General features: G+C 35.2%; 2 protein-coding genes across 2 annotated transcripts; one reads left to right on the top strand and one right to left on the bottom strand.

Moving 5' to 3' along the window:
• The first annotated feature begins 858 nt into the window (after window positions 1–858).
• LOC120342894 (excitatory amino acid transporter 3-like) lies at window positions 859–11,209 on the top strand. The gene is made up of 12 exons (XM_039411933.2): window positions 859–1,155; window positions 1,828–1,950; window positions 2,393–2,474; window positions 2,568–2,610; window positions 3,820–3,972; window positions 4,303–4,463; window positions 5,609–5,810; window positions 6,526–6,626; window positions 6,900–7,025; window positions 7,387–7,521; window positions 9,881–9,998; window positions 10,232–11,209. The coding sequence occupies exons 1-12, from the start codon at window positions 921–923 to the stop codon at window positions 10,280–10,282; spliced, it is 1,530 nt and encodes a 509-aa protein (XP_039267867.2). The 5' UTR covers window positions 859–920; the 3' UTR covers window positions 10,283–11,209.
• Window positions 11,210–13,174: 1,965 nt separating this feature from the next.
• LOC120342616 (N-acylethanolamine-hydrolyzing acid amidase-like) lies at window positions 13,175–19,232 on the bottom strand. Its single transcript, XM_039411531.2, has 8 exons — window positions 18,927–19,232; window positions 18,713–18,778; window positions 18,134–18,319; window positions 17,392–17,512; window positions 16,182–16,346; window positions 15,831–16,006; window positions 15,302–15,431; window positions 13,175–14,148 (listed from the first exon to the last, which is right to left on the bottom strand). Exons 1-8 carry the CDS (start codon window positions 19,064–19,066, stop codon window positions 14,008–14,010), a joined length of 1,125 nt encoding a protein of 374 aa, XP_039267465.2. The 5' UTR covers window positions 19,067–19,232; the 3' UTR covers window positions 13,175–14,007.
• Between the last annotated feature and the right edge of the window lie 1,163 nt (window positions 19,233–20,395).

The following is a 20,395-nucleotide window of genomic DNA, read 5'->3' as shown; positions in this document are numbered from 1 at the left end:
GTGAATATATTCACACTATGCTTATTCACGCCGTTCGACTCGCGCAAGGCCATGTATAAGCAATTATTATTATAAGCAGCTATTATTTTTTAATAAGATCTTGTCTTTCCGCAGTTTCCACCAAAATTATTAAAGCTGGCTGAGGTAGATAGGGGTCTAACCCTGATGTGTACGATGCCAACACATTCACGTCTATCGCTTTAACCGCTTGTTAATTGCGGGTATTGCTGTTTTAACGCGGTGTCAAGGGAGGGCAATTTGCAGAATCGCGAACTGCTGTTTCTGATATTATCCTCTTTGTTCGGTAGAGTTAAAACGCTGTTGATCGTGATACCAGGTGGGGAAACATAATATGCTGAAATGAAATTGTAAACGCAATATCATATTATTTACATATCGTGTATTACAGTGAAAGCGAGTCAAAAGAACTATGAATGATATAAAATATTTTGTGTGTGCCAAGTCTTTCAATTTGATTTTATTACTTTTATTTGAAAATATTTACACAATAAAATTTTAAAATGGGCATATGTGGTTTATCACGCAAGGGTAGAAGGATTCTTCCTAATTTTCCATATTTTGAATATTTGAAGATAAATTTACCTTGCAACTAATTACAATAATATTTTAACTCTTGTGCAAGTAGAAAGCATTGCAATAGCAATTAATTTTATTTATTAGGATTTCATATCCACATATAATATATATGTCTGAGTGGAAGGTAATTTGTGTACAAGAAAACTTATGAATGAATAATCGCGGGTATCTGATAGTAGACATGTTTTTTTGGAGATACTTTAAAAAATGGAAAATTGCTTGAAAATTGCCACAAATTTGTGCTCATAATTAAATATATATCTTATCATGTTAATACAGTTTTAACGATTTTTAGAGCTCGCTTATTATATAAAAACTTTACCATGGCACGTTGTCGACCACGGTGTTCAAAGGCTGATTGCAAGCAATGGACAAAACAAAATGCTTTGCTTCTTGCTACTGTAGCTGGCGTCGTACTTGGAGTCGTTCTTGGTATTGCAATGCGTGAGGCAAATTTATCGAAGTTGGACATCAAATATTTCTCGTTTCCTGGAGAACTTCTTCTCAGAATGCTGAAGATGATAATAGTTCCGCTTATTATATGTAGTCTGATTACAGGTTTGTTATAAATAATTCCACCGATTTTTCTTTTGTAATGGCGGGTTAGGTGAGAATTCAAAAAAATTCTGGTCTCGGACTTGTGGTGGTTCAAAATAATCAAAATTTGTTGCCTCAGATATCATGAATTTGGTTATTGATATAACGAGTTTTTCCGAATAATATAATGTCACTCTTATGTGTTATTTTACGCGACAGTTTGAAAATCGTAAACCTGTTTTGAAATATTGATATATCCTTTGAAAAAACGCACGCATAAGTAAAATATGGACAATGTGCTCTGAATGTCAATGTTTTCGATATTTTCACATTCATATGTAGAATTACACTATTACTACAAGTCAAAGTAAAATTTTTAGAAAAATCTGGTTTGAGATTTCTTATAATTAAGCTGTTTTATTATAAATCGGTTTGACGCAATTCCGGCCCATTTCTGCTGTTGTGATATATTTTTGTCGCTGCCCTGAACAAAGCCGTGCAAATAACTCTATTGAAAATTCAATTTGATAATGAGTTGAATGAAGTTTAATTCCGTTAAAGGCTTTCTTGTTTAGGCCAGCATCTTGACAGATTGTAACATCTTTCATGAATTTTTCAGAAAATGAAATATGATTATAGTTGCGATTGATTATAACAACAAAAAATCTTCAAATTTACTTGTTTCCCATGCAGGTGTTGCTACGTTGGAAGGAAGAGCTTCAGGAAAGCTGGGATTGCGCACAATAATCTATTACATGGGAACAACTTTGCTGGCAGTAATATTAGGAATCGTTCTTGTCGTATCAATCAACCCAGGTATGGTGTCATCAACCCCTAAACTGAACAATAAAATTATTAATTTAATATTCTAAATCTTAACAAAATATAAAAGTTAATGCACATAATGTCAATGATTTTATTTACTGTTATCACCTTTGCCCTGCTGTAACTGGTTAATTATTGTCATATGGCCTGAAGCTTTTACGTCGTAAAAGAAGTTTGATAGTTAATAAATTTTTGGAAGCCCGACTTCACACCTTCATTTACACCCAAATTTCGATGGCTTTAATTGAATATGAAAAGAATAGGGTTTCAGATCCTTAACTTGCGATTACCATGAATGGCTCTCAAACTAAGTTCTGGTACAGACCATTTCTCGAGTGAAAATTACGTATATCATTCATTACATTCATGTAAAATAATATCTAAGTCTATTTTATCTTTTGTTTATTCAATAATAAAATTGTATTTGTAATAGGTCGTTACGGTAGAAACTCTGTCAGTTCTGGCAGCAATGATCTTCAAGTTGAACCTGTGGACGCGATCTTGGATTTAATAAGGTAAAAATTTAAAAGAGTTTCACTATTATGACAGAATTTGATTTATTTACCAATGTATACAGATAATATTAACAAAATTTCTTCTTGTTCCAGAAATGCTTTCCCGGAAAATTTGGTTGAAGCGTGCTTCAGCAAGGTAAAGATTTTGAATATAGCATTCGGCAACAAAAGCAATGGTTCAAATTTGTTTGGTTTGGTCTTCTACTAATGCTGAAGCGACCATAATTAGGCGAAAGATTGTTGTTAATGAAACTCGAATTTCGACATTGACATTTTTTTCCGGTTGATAGGACTGGTCGGCTATTATTATTGTACATGGAGCTCAAATGTAATCGAAAACAGATAATAAAAACATTTAGAGACACATTCCCGCATTTTTTTAAGTCAATATATACAAACTAAGTCAAAATCTAATCTACAATCTAAGTCAAAAGTCATTTTATGCGTCGACTTTTTGCGTTCTCAAGCCACGGTTATGCTTCCTTGGTAATGTTTTTTATAATTGTCCAAAGTCTAGTTTGCGCACTATTGCAAGCTTTTAGTGGGTCAGTGGTAGCTTGTTGCAATTACCTTTATCAGGATTTATTCAATTCTTAGTAGTGGACAGTAACATACTTTTCCATAAGTAAACTATATATTAAATAAATATACATTGACATATTTGTGCTTGAAAGACTCAAGGCTTTGGAACGAGCATATTGAAAATTTTGTTTTAGATCTTCCGTAACTTTTATCAAAAATTTATTAAATACATAGAACATAATGAAAGACAACAAACACTTCGGTGCTTCTGAAGTATGCGCACCAAGATGTCGCATAACCCTAACCTGGTACACAACCTGAGTTCAGGTTGTGCGCCATCTTGGTGCGCATACTTCAGGAGGTCCAACATTTCAGTATTTCACAGTTCTTATGTAAAATGATATATTGTTATTCAATCGTGCGGATCTCCTATTTGCTTTAAATTCATGGTTCGCATTTCCTAGAAACCATTTTTAGCTTGTTATTACGACGTTAGAAGTAAAATATGTAGCAAAATGCAAAACACGTCGACACCACGTTATTCCAAATCGCCAAATTTAATATTATCACGGTTTTTTAAACAAAAATGTTCTTTCTAATATTACTTAAATAAAAATGCTGGCCAACGATGCTAAACATTTTTATTGTCTTTTTCTAAATGTAAGTTTGTGCAGAAGTAGAACATACTCACTGGCCATTGTCAACATTCTTGACCACCTAAAATAGCTGATGCATTGCAAAAATTCTAGCTAATGCGTATACGCTTGATTTGCAAACCGTTGTCTCACAAAGATTCTTTGTAAAAAAGTTACCTTTCAACTAGATCAAATCAGTTCGTGTGCCAATTATGGTTGACAGAAACGTGACAATGATATACCAAATCAATAGCACAGCCATACCAGGTGGAGCTACTACTGTCCCGGTGAAAACGAACACGATGGTTGTAGAAAAAGAAGTTGTTGGTGACTATAAACTGGTAAGTAAATTTTGCATTACGTGATCCGAAGACGTGACCTCTTTCTTTTTTTTCAAAAACTTGGAGAATTAAATTATGTTGGCATTCGCATTTATAAGATTTTAGTTTTTTTTTCAATATTCCGAATAGGATATCATTTTTTTTATCAGAAAAGGTATTGCGGTTTTTTTTTATCCATAAATGATAGCTCAAAACCCAAATGTTCAACGAAGTTAAATTTATTTTTTATGAGTTTTCATGCCTCATAAGAATTTGTGAGTTGTCGTAAACATGAAAGTTGCGATTACAATTTTATTCTAAATTTTCACTTATTATATTTTGTATTTCAAGATCATTGAAAGCAAATCCGGAGTCAATGTTCTTGGACTCATCGTCTTTTGCTTGACATTCGGCCTGATTATCGGAAAAATGGAAAACGAAGGGAAAATTTTGGTTGACTTCTTTGTTGCTTTCAACGAAGCAATTATGAGAATTGTTTACATTATTATATGGTTTGTATATTTTTATTGGCTTTATATATCTTTTACCGTATATGATAATGCATTGAAATACCTAATTCACTCAACAATGAAAAAGGTCCCTTCCACCCTTCAAGTTTATATATATATAGATTTTATTCAATTCAAAAAAATTATTTGATCCCCTTCTGAAATCATCAGTTTTTCCAAATGCCCAGCTCTAGTACAGAAAGTTACTCTCGTGCAGAAGGTTTTCTTATTTTTGTTACATTACGAATTCTGAAATCATCAGTTATTCCAAATGCCCAGCTCTAGAAATAGTACGATACAGAAAGTTACTCTTGTGCAGAAGGTTTTCTTATTTTTGTTACATTACGAATTCGGGAGCTGTCTATGTTGGCCAAGTGGATATACCCCCTCTGCATATAGATTCCAGTCCATTTACAGAACTTGATGTGAAGTAGGCGAACAAAATTAGTCATCTCCTTCTTGGTACACACACTTGAAGGCATATCGAAGGCATGATCAGTGGTTCAAATGATACTCTACACCAGGGGTCGGGAACCTTTTTGGTCAAGAGAGCCATAAAATATAAATATTTTCAATTGCATTTCCGTGCGAGCCATATAACATTTCTTCACTTAATCAGGCCTGAAATGTTTACTCAAAAGTCAACACATACAATGTCTGTATACACTTAATGTGATTATCTGATGCTGCATGTAGTCGCTGCGGGCCTTGAACGGTTGCTCACATGCAGCCCAAGTTGAAATCTACGATACTCATCGCCCTTTTTCGTTTAGGTATCTCCGTAGTGTTTTTAAAACTCTATCGCTCCGTGATGTCACAATATATGTTCCAGAATCCCCTTGTTTGTCACAATGCCTGTCTGGTAATTATCTTACATAACATAGACATGTGCTGGACGCGCCTTCTCAAACGTATTGGTCATTTCCTGCCAAATTTGGCTATAAAAGAGTTTGAAATCTCGTAACAATAGTAAGCTTAGTCTTGGGATATTAGATTTTTTTTGGGAGCCATATGCCGTCACCAAAAGAGCCATATATGGCTCGCGAGCCATGGGTTCCCGACCTCTGCTCTACACTCTACAGAACAAAATGTGTATTATAATCAATTATGCATTCATTCAAGTGGTTCTAAATATTTCAATTCTCCAGGTACTCCCCGGTCGGTATCTGCTTCTTGATAGCGAGCAAGATTATGGAGATGGACCGACCAGAGGAAATTCTCACTCAGCTGGGCTTATATATGGCAACAGTCATTGTTGGCCTGTTCATACACGGTCTCATATTTCTTCCTCTGTTGTATCTTATCTTCGTCCGAAAAAATCCAATCACATACATCGTTGGCGTGTCACAGGTAAACCATTCCAAAAGAAACCCTTTGTTTTGATTGCTGAGCTCAAATTTATATTCAAGAAATGATTTGTGTCTCCCTGGATATCGTAAAACATTCTAACATTACCACAGATAATTAGTACAGTTAAAGTACACGATTAGTACAATAAGGTATTAAATATTGGGCTATAGAAATACTTTAATAATTTTAGTAGGATTTCACTGTTGTTTTTCAAATTAATAATATTAAACACAGTCAAACCAGTTAATTTAGACTTTGAGCCAGTTCACCAAAACTATCCAGTTTCAATATAATTATCTCAGTTTCGCGCTTGATTAGGATATTGTCATGCATGGTAAAATAGTATATACGCTGATTGTAATTCTCTATTTGATTACTTAATAATATTGTACTGCGATCGTAAGTTGGAAGCTGACAAATAAGGACATTGTCTGGCAAAATTTTGGGTGATTGGTGAAAGGCGCTGCGATTGTATTCGTCGTTTGACGACAGACGATAAGCTGTCTTGTCGTTCACCATGATACCAACAACAAGTCGATATATAATTCTTGTCACTAAATTGGTGACATATTTAACTTTTTACACCTCCATAACAAACAACCAATCAAAGTCAATATATACTTTCTTACTCATGGGGGGCTATAACCAGTCCATATTTTAGAAAAAAAAATCATAGAAACTATGATAATCATTCTACATCCCATGCAATTGACAGGCTCTACTGACTGCTTTGGCCACTGCTTCAAGTTCAGCAACATTGCCGGTAACGATCAAATGCCTTGAAACTAACAACAAAGTTGACAGAAGAGTTGTCAGGTTGGTACAACATACCATATTCCAACGCAAAAATTCAGAAAGAATAACGGTCTTGCAATGGTGCTACAAAGTTAGTTTATGCATTGTGTTAGTTTCTGTTCTATGACCGCGTGACATTCAGATGCATAAATATAGTGTAAGTTGAATATATGCCATAGCTTTTTCGGTTTCGTGTTCATCCTTTTAAACGGAAATCGTGCAAATTTGATTATAAAATTATATGTGTTTTATTGTTATATCAGTGCTAATTCCTAACCTAATTTGTCTATACAGACTTGTACTTCCTGTTGGAGCGACAATCAACATGGATGGTACTGCATTGTATGAAGCAGTTGCAGCAATTTTCATTGCGCAGTCTAACAACATTTACCTCAATTTTGGACAGATTGTGGTTGTCAGGTAATATCCTAAACCCTTTCGAAGAAAAACACAAAATTCCATTCCGTTTCATGGCCAATAAAGGAACACAATTTATCAACGATAGACATGTATTTCAGATATATATTTTAATTCAGAGAGTTTGAGAACGCGCCAATGTCGTAAGGTCACTAATGAATAATTTTGTTGTATTGCTATACAACAAAAGTAAGTATTGCTACTACTGTAATTTGAAGGCTGAATATTGTAAGCTAAGAATTGTTATAATGAACTTCAGGGAAATTAGAGAATTTAATACTCTCAAGTATCCTAACACGTTCAAGTATTTTAGAATCTAGAAGACTAAACTGACTCACATAAATCATTGTATGATATTCCCCAGTATCACAGCGACAGCCGCCAGTATCGGAGCAGCTGGAGTACCGCAAGCTGGATTGGTGACTTTGTTGATTGTAATGGCTGCTGTTGGATTACCTGCGGAAGATATTGAACTCATCTTGGCCATTGACTGGCTTCTGTAAGTATTTGCAGTATATTGTATCTTGAATTTATTTTTAAATACCGTATTTTCCGGCGAATAAGACTACCCGGCCAATAAGACGAGGCCTGTTTTTGGCACCAAAAAAAGGGGTTTTTCCGTGTATTCGTCCAATAAGACGAGTAAGAAAATCGCAACCCTGCGTCTCCGTTCGACAGTTAAGCAAAGAAGCGCACTATTATTTTTAACCGATTCTGTTGTTGTATTTTTCAGTTACGCGCTAATGCACTCTCTTTTCATTGATCTTTGTCGTGTTGACGATATACGCGCCAAATTGAAAGCGCCTCATTCACTGCGTCATCAGTAATATAAGTTTATTATTTCCCCGTGAAAGATGTCTACATCTACAAAAAGAATGCGTTATGATGCTGCTTTCAAACTAAAAGTAGTTGAGCTAGCCTTACAAACAACAAACGTGAAAGCCGCTCTCCAATACGGTGTTACCGAAAAACTGGTCCGTGATTGGAAGAAAGCAGAATGTGTACTCAAAGAAATGCCGAGAAAAAGTAAATGTAACCAGAAAAATCAACCGAAATGGCCAAAACTGGAGGAATGTGTAGCGGAATGGGTGGAAGCAAACCGAAAGAAAGGCTTGACTGTCACGCGTGCACAGGTGCGTCTTTATGCACTAAACTGGGCTGGTAAAAACGAAGAAGATTCATTAAATTTCAGATCAACTAACAGCTGGTGTAATCGCTTCATGAATCGGCACAACCTAGTACTTCGTCAAAAAACCAAGATTGCGCAGAAATTGCCAAGAGATATGGATAATAAAATCGCCTCGTTCCAAAAATTTATCATTCGTCACCGTCAAAAACACGATTACCCGTTACAGATGATCGGAAATATGGACGAGACACCTGTATATTTCGATATGGTAGGAAACAAAACTATTAATAAAGTTGGCGAGAAAACTATATGGGTTAGGACATCAGGCCACGAGAAACAACGTTTCACAGTAGTTCTATCGTGCCTCGCGGATGGAACAAAATTGCCGCCTATGGTAATTTTTAAAAGGAAGACCTTTCCAAAAAAACAAAAATTCCCGAATGGAATGATCGTCCACACTCAAGAAAACGGATGGATGGATGACGAGGGGTGTATAAGGTGGATAAATGAAGTGTGGTCGCGTCGTCCTGGTGGACTCCTGAAACCAAGATCCCCGCTTGTTTGGGACATGTTTAAATCACATCTCTGTGAAAATGTAAAACAAGCAGTTAGACGGTGCAACACAGATATTGCCGTGATTCCCGGTGGTCTAACATCTGTCACGCAGCCATTGGGCGTATGTCTAAATAAACCTTTTAAAGATCGGCTGCGTAAATGCTGGAATGAATGGATGGCTTCCGGGGACCAAACTTTCACTCCAGCCGGAAATATGCGCGCCGCATCACTGGCCACGGTTTGTGAATGGGTTTTGAAATCGTGGGGAGACATTAAGGTTGGAACAGTAGAACGGTCTTTTAAAAAATGCGGCATTTCGAACGCTATGGATGGGACGGAGGACGATCTCTTATGGTTGGATGACGGCGAGGACGACCGCAATACTCAACCAACACCAACCGAAAATGACCCCTATGACGATCAGGTGTCCGCCGAAGACTGGGGTCGATTGTTTGACGATAACGATGATGATGAAAAAATTTACTTGACTTGAATTTTGTGTTTTTAAAAGTTATATATTTAAATGTCCATTGTTAAATTTAGTTTCCGCTCAAATGTTGTTTATTTGCGTTAATATTATATTATTCAAATATTTCTGCGGCTAATTATAAATCCATGGTGAGACCTCCGTATTTACGCATGGGCAATTCAAAGTATTGAAATTTGATATTCGGATTCGGTCATCGCGCAATAACTTTGATCTGTCTAGTAATGATTAACAGATTGATGTTTCTCTCGCGATGGCGTGCGCGCCCGCCTCTTTCATTTCATAGATTACTTTTGCTCGTGATGCACACGCAAATGTGGAAACTTCAAATACAATAATTAAAAAGCGTTTATATTCCAGATTTACCAAGCGAGAACGCCTATTCATCAAACTAAACTGTCGGGGAGGGCATATTATCGCTCGCAAGATATTTCATGGTCCTAATTGCAGAATAAACTGACATCGAAAAAAATTAATATTACCATATTCGCCCAATAAGACGACCCCCCCTAAATCAGGCCAAAAATTTAGGTCTAGAAAATCGTCTTATTCGCCGGAAAATACGGTTTCTTAAATAGAATAAAAACATGTAATCGGGCAGTGAATATATGTTAGTGAAATTCTTTCCATTAGTTCATGTTAAGCATTCATTCAACACGAGAAAAATAATGTATTTAATTTGTTTAGTGATCGGTTCCGTACAACCATCAATGTTTTGGGAGACAGCATAGGTGCAGGCATTATTGCTCATCTGTCACGTGATGATTTGAAGGACATCGATAAAGAAGATCCAAAAGTGCCCAGAGTAAGCATCACTGTATATTACTATCATTTTGCACTGTATGTTACAACTCCGAAAATTTTCAAATTATATTTTAATTTGTTAAAACCATTCAAATAAAACTAGCGAAAAATCTGTGTTCAGTCGGGGTAATAGATGGATGGAACGGAAGACATTGATTTCACTGTTTTGTGGTTTTTAATCGGAAATTCCTAATGAATCAGAATCATATAATAACATGAAATAATTTTCTTCAGAAGGGCACTGATAATTTTGGATACGAAAACGAAGAGGATACTCACGTTTAAAATTGTTCTGGAGATTACATATTTTGAGTTCGATTCAGGAAATTTGAGCTCAATTGTACATGTTTACTAACTTTTTTAAATTTAGTCATCATCTTGAAATCCTCTTGCGAATCTTGCGGAAATAGTTTTTCTCTACAAAATTTCATTACAAGATTACAAGATGATAAAAAAGAAAATATGTATAGGATTTTTTTTTTAACTGTTTTAATGTTTTTAACTACAGGATGACCTTAAAATACACAACCCATAAATTTCCCAATTACGTCTACAAAAATGAAGCAAATTAATTCAATTTTGTTTACTCTTGAGGTTCTGTTTTTGTATTATCATGCCCGAAAGCTTCAGTAATCTAGGGCGCTTTGCACAAAAAATTATGTCCTCTCTGGAATATACCATTTCCAAACATGTCATACTGGTCTGTTTTGATTGGAAGACGAAATTCAAGAGGTAAATATGGAACATTATGTAACTGGACTGATAAAGTGCTGATGATTAGTGGTTCCAGCAGGAAGGACGCTCCACATATTTAATCACGCCTCTGACTGGGTATAAGTGCGATTTCAGAAAAAGATAATCAGAAGGAGGTGTAACGTCGATTGGGAACCTCAGGCATTGGACTTGAATCCTCCTGATTTTTATCTCGGGGATCATGTGTATGAGAACATTCTTCAAACAATTCGTGAACTCAAAACTGCAATTGCAGAGAGATTGTTCATAGAGAAGTGCGCGTCAGTGATTGACAATTTTGCGCAACGTATGCAAGGCCGTTAAAGAAGTTTAAACTCTTTGAATATATTTTCGTAGAAGTAATTAAGAATTTATGGGTCCTGTTTTTCGGGGCACTCTGAATGATGTAAGCGTATTTCTGAATGATGTAATATAAAAATAATATTATGGAATCTATGGAAAGCTAATGAAATATGTTGATTCGTGTTTTATATTTGGGGTCGAAGGACTTTGTAGGATGTTTGTAAGGAAAATGAATATTGATGCTGTTCAAAAACCATCGATTAATGTAAGGCTGATAAAGTGAGTATTATACACATATATAGATATGAATATAGTGGGAATGGAAACTCAGACATACAATCTTACAATTAGATAGGAGCAGTTTATTCTGTTTCATGTGGCTATTATTCTGCTATCTGTATAATTATTATGGCTGGGAATGGTTAACGGTTACGATTTATTTTGATCGCTAACTGACATCTCAAGTAATAATTACTTTTATACGGTAGGATTTTTTCAAAAATCATTAGTTCATCGCGAATATATCTCCCGTGGCGTTTAATTCGAAAGAATATCACTAACTCAATTGGTAATCATCGAGAAATTATCAAAAATAATTGAAGTACTAGTATTGCTGAATATGAAAATTTGACAATGACAAATTCAGAACAAGTTTCCGGTCATGGTTAAGGATTTTATTGTAAAAGCGTCAATGTCATTCAACAAGTGCGCATTCTGTCGCAGGAATAATAGCATAAATATATTTTCATAAAGTAGCGACGAACGTTTCACAATATTTCCTGCCGCACTCATATAGTAAATACGTATCACATCGTACGGAACTGGTAGCTTCTAATCGCAGCTGATGCTATTTTTTATGATATCTTAAAGAAGTTGTACATCGAACACCAAAAATTTTGTCTAATAAATAACAAATAATTTCAGAATTTGTTTTACTAAAATACCTCCATATGCCCGAAGCACGAAGCGATACCATGACAAGATCACGCGAAATTGCTTTGAAACCATTGTGACGTAACACGCCTTGACTATACCTTGTAGTCGAATGTCATGCAACGGTTAACCGGTTAATTCTACCCGGTTAACGGTTGAAATAATTCCCCCCAAAATTTTCTGCACTAATAATTATATGTTTGTGTAAAACGTCCTATCGTATGTAACGTATCCTGGCCCGAGGGCAAAACAGCGGAGCACTATTATATTTTCTGAATTTTAACAATTAGGAATTAGAATGTTGATTAAATTCAAACTCCTAAAACAAAAGAATTCACAGAACAAGAGAGTAATTCTCAAATAAAAGAAAACTAAAGTAGGACATACTTATCGGGCTGAGTGGACTCAGACAACAAGAGGCCTGCAGGGTATTCCATTTGTAAGGTCCCTTTTCAAAGTGCCTTCAAAATTGATGTTTTAAACACATTAGGACGTAATAAACAATTTTTCAAATTGTGAAATTCTTAACTTAAGCAAACATTTAAAAAACACTTGAAAACTAGGTTTGTGTAGAATTTGTTTACTATGAAGGTTCCAAGTTTGCACAGGTTTCGGGAGGGAAAAATTTGTACGAGGCGACAAATTTCAATCACTGCGTTCGACACTCCAGACTTGTAAGATAACGACGAAAAGACTTAAAGATCAGGCACAATGTAGGCTAGTGTAGTTGGTATATGTCCGAATAGTTGAACTAGTGTATTCAGTCTTTAGTTTATAAAGTGCATAAACGCAGAATGATACGATATAAACGTTGAGATATGGCAAATGTCAGATAGTTTTCGAGAGTTTTTAATGATCATAACATGTCGTATATATTTTTTGGAACCTGTAAAATTACATTTTTATATAGTAAGTTGGCAATATATGCGTACATGCAAAGCTCAACATATAGACAATGCGAGCAAATTTAGGGATGGGACGAGTCCGGCATTACAGAGATTCGACGAATCCGAGTAATAGGTCAAAGGCTCGAATCCCCCGAGTCCGTTACGTCACAATGTAAAAGCAGAAGAACGCGTTTTTGACCATGCTACAGCATCGTGCGCTCACAAACATACGTAGTAGCTCATATTGTTTGCCTAATGGTTTCGCAGATAGCTGTTGAATCATTTTAAAAATATATTTATTTTCTTTTTTGACGGCCATAATACAAACGTAAAAGTGGGTCAATGTGCGCCTTGGCTGTGAACTGGATTTCCAGCCCACCACCTTGCGCCAATATCGGGCGGCTATTCACAAATTCTTACATGTCAATATGAAAAATAAAAAGCTTTTGACTACAATGCTTTCCCACAATTCCAGATATTTCTAGCCGTAAATTTACTATGTCACGTGCGCAAATGGTATGAAAATCGACTAAATTTGTTTTTGCAGAATGCCATTATATTTGGTTTTGTGGGACTTCTCCTTCATCTCGCCATTTCATGTTTCAAAACTAAACTCATAATATTTCAATTTATTGCACGGAAAAGACATTTTGCAACAGTATAACATCTCGTATATGTTTAGTTTTTTGAATAAAATAATCATCTATTTTAGATGCCCTCCTAAATCTACCCGTCTACAAGTGACCTCGTGTGTATGTGATTGTGAGGACGAATTAGAAGAGTTCTGTGACGACAAAATAACATGCTCGTTTAAAGTAACAAACCAAAAGTTTGGTGATCCATGCGTTGGGACTGAAAAGTACATGTGGGTACGGTACCGATGTCGGAAAAATACACCTAAAGTTGTGACTTAAATGGTCCCAAGTGCTTAACCATGAATTCCCAGCATTTAGTTAGAAGGATCGTTTGTGATTTGCGTTGATACAAATTAACGTGACTGTATCTTCAGCTTCAGCTGATACGATAAGTTTGTATTGATTTATCGATTTTTCTTTTTTCAACTTCGTGTATATTTGTGATAAATATATAAGAAGTAATATTATTAGTTAGATTTGTTATATGAAAGAATAAAATTTTGTACGTTTTTACATGAAATTAAAGTAAAATATCATCTACGAAATCGTCTTTTTCTGGAGCATCATATCTTATCATAGTTCGGTAGAGATTCTTGTCCTGAGCACTCATGATCGTCGTATGAACTGTGATTTCGTGAAATATTGGAGATGTAGATAGAACCTGTCATGTGATAAAAAAAATTCTTCGAATTCGAAAATCATAAATTAAATTATACTTACGATATAAGCAACAATATTAGTCTCGACATAACAATGAAAATAATTTAATAAGTTTGTTCAAAGTGATGCAAAGTATAGAGAACTAAATATTGCGTTCGTGTTCATAAAATTTGAACTGGAATTTGAGAGTTATTCATGACGGCACATTTTGCTCAATTAACGTATAATATGCGTGGTAGAAGTATGGTACTTCGCTACACGCAAATTAATTCAGCACGTTCATATGAAGGCTTTGATAAGGGTATAAAAATACATGCTATCCGGTCGAAAAGGGTAGGCTCGCAACGCAACTTTTGAATGTGCGACTCTATAATGGCAATTAAAATATTTTTTCCCATGTCCAACAAACATGTTGCCATGGAAAATGATGCTGGGAACTTAAACACATATCACATCACGTAGGGTCACTACATGAATCTTTGCTGATCTGATGTGGGTATATCGTTTAATTATCCCTACAGGAAAGGCGGTTTGGTGTCACCCATATAAAAATATTTCTAATGGGAGTATTGTTATTACCAAGGCTGAGGACCTGGTTCGAAATCACAGTGGCTCTGGGACCAGCTCTGAAGTCACAGTATAATCCAACAGATTTTTGGGAGCTCCAGAAGTATGTGCACCAAGATGGCGCACATCCTGAACATAGTATGTGTATCAGGTTAGGGTTCAGGTTATGCGCCATCTTGGTGCACGTACTCCTGGGGCGTCTGTTTTTGAGTGTGACCACCACCATGAAATATCTGCTTAAATGCAGTTTCGTCAAAGCTGGACTCAAACTACAAAATGAAGGGTTTAAATATATATATTCAACTTGAAATTTTTGAATTAATATTATATATTGAAATTTATAAAAATGAGCTGAGAAGGATAAATTTTATTACTTGTATGAAGTATTAAAAAATTATAAATGTTAAAAAAAATAGATGATTAGGAGTTGGAGCAACTATAATTTCTGGTAGCTCCGGCTCAACCTAACACGGTAAGCGTGGCTCAGGCCCCACGAAAATGTCAAAGCTTCATGACTCCCGGCTCCGACTCCCCAGTCTTGGTTATTATAATGTTCCGGTACATTCTAGTTCGTATAAACATCTCACTTTATAAAGTGTGTCTGCATTAATATTCTCTTGTCCATTCTCATTCATATATTCAATAACCGCATCTCTTCTGTCATCTTTAGCAGGTGGACTATTCCATGGATCGTAATTAGTTTCAACTATAAACCACCTGAATAAGTGCCAGCGAATTAATTAAGAAATGCTGACGAATAATTGAAAAATAAAGCCTTCTGAATTTTGCACTAAATTTTAAATTATAGTGAACCATTGTCTGCTAAACCTTTTCCCTATTCCCTGTTGGGGTGGTTCTTAGATTTGAATGGATAGAAAATTAATTAAAGTTAGTTCGTTAGGAGTCTGAGTTACCAGATATATAGCTCACCCAACATTTAAGAATGTCGACTATGTAAATCCTGACATAAAAAGATTAGAATTAAGTATTATATTGGCTAATTTCAATTTCACTAATAACATTTGAAGTAGAGTTAAAATACTAACTCAACAATAGCACATTACACTATAGTGTTTGACGCAGTGGCATTGAGGAATAGTATGGGAACAACGTTACCTGTTATGAGTCTTGTCTCTCATTCTGGTCACATTTATCCCTCCCCATCTATCTCTCGTTACAATAGCACCATTACCTGCCTCAACGCCACCAACTATGAAATAAATAGGAGCTATTGTTGCAGCTGTCATCAGTAATGAAATTGCATTTTCATAATCGTTTGCCTTTTCTAAAATCTTGAAAGTAAAAAGACATGTGTTCTAATCTGTAGGAAGAAGTACAGAAACAAAACACATTTATATATATATAATGATGATTATAATTATTAAGGAAGTCGTGGAATTTTTTTATTGGTGCTGTTTTTTCTTATCCAGAGATAAGTCTCTGCAATAATAAGCACTTATAATGTACCTGTCGGGCAAGGAGCAAGGTCGGCATAGATCCATTGGAAGCAAATTGGACGTTCTTCTGCCATCCACCATAATCTCTTTCATCGGCAGATAATGAAAATTTTCCAAATTTTGTTGCTGTCAAGACACCAACGTATCCCACCACAGTTGTCACCTCGTAAAGTGTCTGAAATTGTAAAACATTAATTTAAAAACATTTGATATTGTCTTCAAGAAATACGTTTGGTTCAATATAGTTTCATATGGGTATCAAGTATTAATCATCAAAGGCGTAATTTGTGAAATAGGAATTTACTATCTAATTTTGACTGCAAGAATGCGGTATAGACAGGCTTGTCCATGAAAATGGGATTCCCATGGGAAAGGTCCCATAGGATGGGATGGGACAGCATACATTTGTATTTCTCATGGAACACGAAAACCGTATGATTTTTGGGGATATGATGGTAAAACATTCCGTTATGGATTTCGTGCCCATATATTTGAGCATAGTTCTCTTGTTAGTTATAAAGAGCAAAACATATTCAGCAATAACAATATACTTCGTGGAGAGGCTGATGAACACATGTGTAATAGTTATGAATATAAAGTTAACGAAGTCCGAAAATTTTGTTGTTTTGCATGTCTCTTTATACATGTAGTCATATTTAGTAAACGCTTAACCTAAATTTAACAATTTTTAATGAATTTTATTTTAATGTGAATCCCATAGGACGGGAAGGGATGGGACAGGCATAATTGCTATGGGATGGCAATGGGACAGTAAAATATGTCCCATGGACACGCCTGGCGTATAGATCGTTTAAACGTTATAAACTACAAAAATACATTGGAGTTGAGTTAGTTTGACACGATGCCCGGTAAAAAGGTATCATCTCACAATGATCAGATGGGGTGACGCACATCTATCAGAAAAATTGATCGGAGAAAGCTTCTTCTTATTTTTAATTTGATTACAAAGTGATACATTTATGTTTCTTTATAGATATCGGAATATTTAAATACGTTTTTAAAATACATAAAAGTTTGATGAATTCCAATATTCCTGTTTTCTAATTATAGCCTTGTGGTAGCGCTGTTACACCCTGTCTGGGTGATAGTCCCCTCATTGGAAGATATGCGATATAATTAGTCACCATATATATAGATAGGTGTATCGAGACATAGATCAAAGTAAAAATATATAAGTCTGAAATCAACACATATCATACCTTACCGTTGTGTTGGAATTCTACGTCTATAGTCATGTTACGAACAAAGGGATAAAAATCAAGATTTCGTCCGTGGAAGATTTCACCTTTTGTATTCATTGCAACAATACTAGTACATGCTCTGTAACAATAATTTTAAACACTGGTTGTTACTGATAAATTAATGGATTTGCCTGGTTTGGTGTTAATTTCTAACAAGACTATACCTCCCAAAATGTAAACAAAATGGATATTTGAAAGATCCTTTCTGTTCGGGAGGAGTGTGGATACAATAGCAGACAATATCCTTGACACTTGAAAGTTTGAAGCAAAGAGCTTATTCAAATTCAGTATGGCTAATTCGCTGAGAACATAATAACATACACTTTTAATTAGAAATTGGTTTATGTGTACTCGAGAATCCTACCAAACCTATGATTAGGGGCCATTCCGATATTCGACTATGGAGTTGATCTACAAAAATCTTTCAACTTCCAACTGACTTTAAATTACAAATTTCTGCTTTTCAAAATCTACCCACAAGTAGAGGGCGCCAGACTAAACTGGAAACCCAGCACACAAGGAACATCAAATAATGTAGGATACATGCCTAACTGGTAAGCTTGCCCAGAATCTCTATGATTACTTCTGTGAACCCTGGTGATGTGAATTCTACAGGAAGTCATCAATGTTACTTGATCAAAAAAGCATTACAATTTATAATTATTTTAATCGAATATTTCAACGCGAAATAAATGCTTACTTTCCTGTACTAGATCCAAACGCATCTGCATCGTAGACTAAGTTTAAAAGAAGAATCATTTTGGCATCAACTCCGAGAAATTTACTGATTCCTGTAATTTCCTCGGCGTAAGTTTTTGGAATATGCTCGTATATATTATCAGACAATTTTTCAACAATTTTCCAAATTTCGGTGTCTTCGAATAATCTAAAATATACGAACTGTTGAAGGAACAAGCATGTTTCACAACTGTCATACTGAAAAAACTTTCAAGGAATGACTATGCATTTTTAAATACGTGAGATAATACAAGATTCCATCTAGCAAGAATTTGGCAAAAAATATCACAGCATGATTTCCATCATGAATAGTAATGATATATATATATAAATTATTGTGTATTGAAATCAGGTCATATTGGAGGTAATTATGCGTTCAACTATTGTCGATATATGGCTAATCTAATGATAGTCGTATTTGAACTGGGTGAGCAAGCTGAGGCATTGTGCTACATCACAATTAACTATCATACTAATTTACTATAACTGTCTGATAATCTGATTACTAGAGTCTGACAATGAAGCTCAACATTCAACTCACTTGAATATAATATTATAGGAGTCAATGAGAGCTCTTCTGTCAAAATGTTTCAAAACATCATCCCATCTGCAATAAAAAAGTTTGCATTGAAAGCTTTTCAAGTTTTGTTCTTATGCGCGAAGTATTGAATACCTAAAATACAGCACCAGATTGTATTATGAAAATAGTTCACAGCTGCTTTAACTCGGATATTAGAATAAAATATAAAAGTTACTTATGCTCTGGGGGTAAATCCAAATTGACAACAAAGATCGGAGCTGGAACGGCTCTTTTCCCAGTACTGCCATGAAATGATTCAGCAGCAGTCAAATCAAACAATAGTAAAATAAAAGTTATCTTCTTCTCCCAGTACATATTCTAATCAATCAATTTGATCCTATTTTCGACTACATAAAACAATGATAAAAATGCCTTATATTTATCATTTTAGTGCGAAATGTATTGGTATATTAAGAATCCAATAGCGGGCATTTAAAGCCATAAACTACTGCTCTGTTCTACATTGAGTGTTCAAAAGGTTGTGTTTGGTCATCGACCGAATCTGGTTTAATTATTCTATTGACTTCATGAAAAATATAAAGTATCTATGTCTGCAAGAATTATTTGAATTGTCCCCAGTCAAACCTGCCCTAAGCGTAAACCAATCAATGGATGTGTATTAGCTATCCCTAGATCAGATTGCATGTTGCACAAAAATCTGTTGACTTGCATCTTAGAGTTAATTATTATCAAAGCTCTGAGGGTGTTCAAATATTGTGAATACGTGTTAACGCGCGAATAATCGAACGACGGATAAGCTTTGGTAATTGTGTGGCTGATATATTCAAAGATTCGAAAGTATTTTCACGGTTGGAAAGGACATAAATAATGTCTTGTAATTGCAACTTCTATTTGTCATTTAGAATAAAAATTCATTTGTCAAACGTTTGTCCGGATTTTACTCTCTATCTCTACCCACGATGCCGAATAAATTTCTTGCAGAAGTAATCCACAATTTAGGTGCCAACGCCCAACCATTCATCTCCATCATCTTGTCCGCCCATTTATACACATACGTGTACGAATGGCATTGCATTATGTGAATTGATCATGACAGGATTTCAAGACTATATGACGACATTGTTTTTATTATCATTCAACAGTTACTTATTTCAAACAAGATGTTTTAAAGGGGTAAGCTGTATCAAGCGAGAAAATTTAGCCACTCCCACTCCTATAGTTCATTACAGCTTACAGTTTTTTTACTCGTGGAATCAATTGGTGCAAGCAACCAAGAAAAATATACTTACATACAATGTAAGACTGGGCTGTCTTTCATGAACCTACGCTTGACAGAAATATCGTTTGAAACACATATGCTCTGGCCACGGCATGCTCTTTAATCGAATAAAACGAGAACAGCCCAGGTATTATTTTGATTGTAACCATACGTGATCTAACATACTTTGACGATCGTAGTTTGACAGTATATTTCAGGTATGAGCAATGATTATTGTTCGCAGTGTATTTAGTTGGAACGCAATTAATATTGATGTCAGTAATTATCGTGTAGCGGGAAGTTGTATCGTTTTTATTATGTTTGTTTAATAGCGTAACCGCGAAATTATTGTCCTGTCTTTTGATTGGCGATAAAAGCATGCGATGCATGAAATCACTCCAACCATTAAAGTAGATTTTCAAAGA

This window comes from Styela clava, chromosome 3 (genome assembly GCF_964204865.1).
Source record: "Styela clava chromosome 3, kaStyClav1.hap1.2, whole genome shotgun sequence".
NCBI classification, from domain to species: domain Eukaryota; kingdom Metazoa; phylum Chordata; class Ascidiacea; order Stolidobranchia; family Styelidae; genus Styela; species Styela clava.
The sequence above is the reverse complement of the archived record's forward strand: the minus strand, read 5'-3'. Positions and strand labels throughout refer to the sequence as shown.

Excerpts from the sequence above, each read along its gene's own strand:
- LOC120342894 (XM_039411933.2), top strand. The coding sequence starts at position 921 with ATGGCACGTTGTCGACCACGGTGTTCAAAGGCTGATTGCAAGCAATGG. Across the intron at positions 6,627-6,899 it reads GTTGACAGAAGAGTTGTCAG|ACTTGTACTTCCTGTTGGAG; the intron begins GTTGGTACAACA and ends TTGTCTATACAG. Across the intron at positions 9,999-10,231 it reads AAGATCCAAAAGTGCCCAGA|AAGGGCACTGATAATTTTGG; the intron begins GTAAGCATCACT and ends AATTTTCTTCAG.
- LOC120342616 (XM_039411531.2), bottom strand. The coding sequence starts at position 19,066 with ATGTACTGGGAGAAGAAGATAACTTTTATTTTACTATTGTTTGATTTG. Across the intron at positions 18,320-18,712 it reads TCCTATAATATTATATTCAA|ATTATTCGAAGACACCGAAA; the intron begins GTGAGTTGAATG and ends CGTATATTTTAG. Across the intron at positions 16,007-16,181 it reads CCTTGCTCCTTGCCCGACAG|ATTTTAGAAAAGGCAAACGA; the intron begins GTACATTATAAG and ends TTTACTTTCAAG.